The sequence below is a fragment of the Gigantopelta aegis genome, chromosome 6 (genome assembly GCF_016097555.1).
Source record: "Gigantopelta aegis isolate Gae_Host chromosome 6, Gae_host_genome, whole genome shotgun sequence".
Taxonomy (NCBI): domain Eukaryota; kingdom Metazoa; phylum Mollusca; class Gastropoda; order Neomphalida; family Peltospiridae; genus Gigantopelta; species Gigantopelta aegis.
Genome location: NC_054704.1, coordinates 87,756,723 through 87,762,739, shown reverse-complemented (window position 1 = coordinate 87,762,739; position 6,017 = coordinate 87,756,723). Strand labels below are relative to the sequence as shown.

At 34.0% G+C, this 6,017-nt stretch overlaps 1 protein-coding gene across 6 annotated transcripts in view; it reads right to left on the bottom strand.

The window, feature by feature from the left end:
- Nucleotides 1–2,131: 2,131 nt before the first annotated feature.
- Nucleotides 2,132–6,017, bottom strand: part of LOC121375669 (regulator of MON1-CCZ1 complex-like) — a 28,967-nt gene continuing 25,081 nt past the window's right edge. For 3 of the 6 annotated variants that reach the window (XR_005958337.1, XM_041503238.1, XM_041503239.1), the window contains exon 23: nucleotides 2,132–5,574. Coding sequence is in view for 5 of the 6 variants with exons in the window: in XM_041503238.1 (XP_041359172.1) it covers nucleotides 5,492–5,574 (83 nt within the window). In the remaining variant the exon portion in view is untranslated. Of the gene's footprint in view, nucleotides 5,779–6,017 lie in introns of all 6 variants that reach the window. The other 3 variants (XM_041503235.1, XM_041503237.1, XM_041503236.1) reach the window with 1 other exon arrangement.

Genomic DNA, 6,017 nt, shown 5'->3' with positions numbered 1-6,017 from the left:
AGTCTTAGAGAGGAAACCTGCTACATTTTTCCATTAGTAGCAAGGGATCTTTTATATGCACCATCCCACGCATAGTACATACCACAACCTTTAATATACCAGTCGTGGTACACTGGTTGGAACAAGAAATAGTCCAATGAGCCAACTGACGGGATTGATCCTAAACCGACCGTGCATCAAGCCAGTGCTTTAGCAATGGGCTACGTCCCACTCCCACAAGTAACAGTGTTTCATGATCATGTAGAGTGCTTTAGCAATGGGCTACATCCCACTCCCACAAGTAACAGTCTTTCATGATCATGTAGAGTGCTTTAGCAATGGGCTACATCCCACTCCCACAAGTAAGTCTTTCATGATCATGTAGAGTGCTTTAGCAATGGGCTACGTCCCACTCCCACAAGTAACAGTGTTTCATGATCATGTAGACTGAGTAAGAAAGCTAGAGAAAAGTGGAGAAGATCTTGATGTATTTTTTTTTTACATCATTAGAATAAAGATGTAATGGTTTCAGTTTGTTTATGTTTTTGAGAAACTTGCTTTAAATAAGCCGGTTTTGCTAGAAAGTTCATAGGGGTATGAACATAAATAAATAATTCGCAAACTATGAATCGGCGAAGCCATTCACACATAAGTTTGCAGATTTTTTTTTTTTTCATTTTAGGATTGTCTGTTATTTATTTTACATTCATCGGGGTATGAACAACAACAAAAAATCATCTGCAAAGAAAATGTATTTATATCCTGATGAACATAAAAGAAATAACAGACAATCTTTAGAATTAAATTTAAAACAAAGTTACTAATAATAAAGCTAAAAGTTATTATTTTATTTTGAATTTCTTTTTGGTTCATAGACAATGTTCAATGATACAAAGTACCAATATAAAGTGATGCCATGAGATAAGACGTTGCCCGACAACATAATGAGACTAGAGCCGATAGTTTGTGGCAAGAAGTCACACCAAGCTAAGAAGGGATCAGTTTCAGTGTTGGTGAGGAGGAACTTGAATTCAGTGATTGGAATTCCCTTTGTTTTGCTTCTTCTTCTATTTCTTTTTTTTTTTATAAAATCTCATCAAGGAGCTGACTGTGACAAAAAGTCACACCAAAGAAAGGACCTGATTCTACAATGGTGGAGAGGAAATTGAATTTAGTGATTCGAATTTCCTTAGGCTTTTGTTTTTTTAGAAAATCTCATCAAGGAGCTGGTAGTGACAAAAAATCAACCCAAAGAAAGGACCTGCTTCAAAGATAGTGGGGAAGAACTGTCTTACCGGTTTCTCAGACAGAATGTAAATTGTTGAATCTAATAGTATATAATTTTTAATTAATTATTATTGTAAAAGCAAATACATGTAGATACAATAAGGAAAATAGTTGTTCCTAACTAAATATTGTTATTGTTATTCATATGAAACTTGTTAGGTTTATTGTTTTTTTTTTAAATTGTTACATTTGTCAAATTTTACCAATAATGGATTGGGGATATACAAATTCTTCTATAGATTGTGATGGTGCCTTTATATTATATTTTATTTGTGAAGTGTTGGAAGGATTTAATGAGTATATACATGTGTATCTATAGTTAATGGAATGAATTCTATTTAATTTGCAGAATGAAATGAAAGAACAGAATGATGAGGGTTGTTTTGTGTGTTTTTAAAAGAAAAAGAAAAAGAAAAGTTTTGTTTATTCCTTCATGAAATGCTAAATTAAGCCTTTAAGTGATATTTTGGCAATATTCTAATTCAGTGATTAAAATGTCCTTTTTTTTTTTTTCTTTTACGAAAATCTCATTAATGAGCTAACAGTGACAATTTTTTTTAGTGCTAGTGGGTTTGTAAATTCTACTAGCCCACCAAAATAAAGCACTAGCCCAAATTTCTGATCAACACACTTTATATAAAGGCTGAAAACCAAAATTTCAAGGAAGCCAACCTCTATAGTACCTAAAAATGCCGGCTGACCTGTTTTCTTCTTTTTTTTATCTCGACCTGTAGAGGTGAATGAAGATTCAAAAATAAATTAATAATATAGCAATGTATAATACAGTTCGTTGTAGCAAATGGGTAGACCTACACTGAGGAATAAAAAGCGCAACATCATAGATTAAAAACAAACGCATCTTTAATTTTTGATATATATATTTTTTAAATTAGAAATAAACACCGATTCTCAGCTGCCAGTTTTCTATATCTTTGAGGATTGTATGCATCTATTATCCATTAACGTTTTCATATGTCAAAAAATTAAAACAGTCAAACCATAGCGACACTATGACAACGGTTCCCTATGACGACATAATACTTGACCTAGAATGTGTATACATGTCTGCAGCACTCTACGTGTTAAGTCTTTTGGACAAAATTCAATTTATAATATTTTGGAAAAGGTTTATGAGAAGAAAATAATTTGTGTAACCCATACCCATTAATGGGTTACACAAATTTTTAATTTCTGCAGCCCTGATAACCACCTGAAGTCACTCTTTAGTGTGAAAAAACTGTGTTCAGACACCGAGAACAGATGGTCATGGTGAAGTGAAGGTGAGATATAAAGAACAATTTAAGGAGTGCATAAAATGTGAAGAGCCAAGACATAAAAGTGAAGATGAAATTGTTATTAGTTTAGAATAGAAACAAAAACACATCATTCCTGGTTCAAGTAGACCACTTGTCCCTTTTTCTCTGGATTAGGGCAGTTACTTGTAACAGGGCATCTATGAATAAAAAAGTTTTTAATATTTAAAAAAAAAACGAGCTGAAGATGAACACCCACACTATTCACAACCTTGACAGTCCATAGTAGACAAAGGAATGAAGGCAAAGTTTGATGTAAACTAACCTGTCAGAGTAGACGAGCACAGTGAGAGGAGAGCAAGGGCAATGACAAGGTCATGGAGGAAGAAAAGGAAGAGAAAAACACAGGTCAAGACGACCATGATCATCTAAATGATATATCCATTTGTAGTAGGAATTTGGAAAATTCTCATGAGACACTAGTTTTGTAGAGTTTGTATTGAACACACCAAGCATTTTACATTTGTGATCATTGTCTTCTTTTATCAATTCAGGAGCCTATCAGTGATGGAAATAAGCAGAACATTTCACAAGTCCACCGGACAAATACATTTAGAAATCTACTCGTCCATCTATAATTTTATTTGTCCAAATAAACAATTTGTTTTATTCGAGTGCAAGGACAATATTCTTGATGGCTCAAAATGAAACAGCACTGAACATTTTTATTTGTCCACCAGATAACCACCAATGTACATTTTGCTTGTCCGAGTAGATTTTCATTTGTTAGGACAAACAGATAAGTGTTTATTTCGAACACTGCCTATAATAACCTGCATCATGCAGGTTAACATGTTACAGATCTTAGCACAACAGGTAAATGAGTGCTTTTTCTGGCACTGATCATTGTCTTGTTTGATCAATTCGGGAGCCTATAATAACCTTCGTCATGCAGGTTAATATAATGTTACAGATCTTAACACAACAGGTAAATGAGGGAGATTTGACCATGGGGTCGGAACAACACAATTCAGTAACAGACATGCTAAAAGGTGAAATCAGGAAATTTAAAGTTACAGTGATAAATTCAAGGGTGTATCACACAGTTTTGATATGGATAGGGATGTTGGTCCCATTAATTAGTAGGATGATATGGTAATTGACAATAACATCATCATTTATTCACACCCGTCCTGGTCACTATTGGAAGAGGTCTGAATGTGTCACTGTTTGGATTTGGGTTTGTTTTTTTACCAGTCTCTAGAAAACAATTTGGTATGGAGAGTTTATCTATTTGGATATTTTGCTCAAATGTAGTGACAATTCAACTATGTCATAGGAGGAGTGGAGGTACAGAAGAATAGAATAATGTGGTGAAAATGTCTGGAAATAAAAGAGTTCTCAGATTGATTTCCAGCCCAAACAAGTATTAAAATTGCACTAATGTCTTTTTTTTCAACCATATTTTCTTCTTCCTTTTTAATATACAATGGACTCTTGTCTAAAACGGACTCACTTCATACCATCAAAATAATCCGGTTTACATAGAGGACCGGTTTAGACAGTTCATTCAGAGTTATGGTACTTGAATGATCGACAACTCGCGATCAACAATGACATTTGAACCCATGGATGGTTGTCTGTTTTCCAATTTTAAATTTTTGTGCTAAATCCTTCTGTTTTGACTGTGGATTTGAATCAAACTCTTGTATTAATTTGACTTTAGTTTCTAATGAAAGTTCGATATGTTGCCATTTTTTGGGCTGCTCCGCCATTATAAATGAAATAAGACCACACAAAATATACGAGCGACTCACACCTATTTATACATGCATTAGGTTGACAAGTATAACTCGCCGATTTCATAAGAGTGAAATCAGTTAGGTATGAACACACACACTAATATTAATCTGATTGATCTAACGGCCTACCGCAATAAGAGTAAACTTCACACGAGTGTGATTACATTTTGTATGTGATCTTGCGACGGCATCCTGATTACTTAGCAACTGACGATCATTGTTCAACTAATTAAGCAGCCCGTTGTTGAGTCAAATCCCAATCATGAACGGTTCTTTCGTTCTTGATTTTTGATCCGAAGTCCGTAGTAGACAGAATACGGATTAGGTAGAGATTTATACCTAAGAGATAAATGGTAGCTGGACGGGGCTTTAGAAATGGACCGGTTTACGCAGAGATCCAGATTACACAGAATCCTGTTTAAACAGAGTCCACTGTATATAACAGTATCAAGTAACTTGGTAATTTTGTTAAAAAAGAAAGAAAAATCTAACATCAGGCTATGATTTTATATTTCAAACAACACCATACTAAATATTGTTAAAATAACATTACTCTGGATTACAGCAAACCAAATATTTCATATTTATTATACATCTAGTCAAATTGCTTCATTTATACCAATTTTGTACACAAAAAGCGAAATTGTTTGCAGTCAACCCTGACCTGAAATAATAGACCAATGAGAAAAACTTCCAATACACTCATAAGACAGCTACATTTTGCTGATATACAATAAATCATCTAATAAATTATACTGAAAAATATGGGAAACCTGCAGTTTATCATGGTATTAAAATGTACTGTAAAATTCCCCAAACATTAACAGTAATGAATAACATGGCATGAACTATATAACAGTCTGATTTGTTGATATTGCATTACTCAGTGATAGAAATAAGCAGAATTTTTCACTAGTCCACTAGACAAATACATCTAAAAATCGATTTGTCTAGACAATATTTTCATTTGTCCAAATAAATAGTTTGTTTCATTCAAGTACAAGGACAATGTTTTTCAATGCTTAAAATGAAACTTCAATGCACAATCTTACTTGTCCACTGGACAACCACCAAGGTACATTTTATTTGAGCAGATTTTCATTTGTCAGGACAAACAGACAATTGCTTATTTCGAACACTGACTACCATATCTCATTTTCTCGGCACACCTCAGCTGTGGACCGGAACAAGAGCGAGGGCTTCTGTTCCATACAGGGACTCAAAGTGTTTCACGTACTGGTCACAATGCTCTCCTGCAACCAATAACATAATATTAAAAGTTACGTACTGGTCACAATGCTCTCCTGCAACCAATAACATAATATTAAAAGTTACATACTGGTCACAATGCTCTCCTGCAACCAATAACATAATATTAAAAGTTACGTACTGGTCACAATGCTCTCCTGCAACCAATAATATAATATTAAAAGTTACGTACTGGTCACAATGCTCTCCTACAACAAAATAACTATCAAAAGTTACTGCCAGTCTAAAACATAATGATTAAAGGAAGTACCACTATAATCTCACGAACAACAATGATTTGAAAACCCAACACTTCCCCATCTTTAGGAAACATTTCATACCATTGAAATCTGATTCCATATTTGAACAAATAACTATAGTGAACTACACTGAACTGTCTAAACCAGAGGGACTGATGAAATCTGCTGGTATAGACAGATTTTGGATT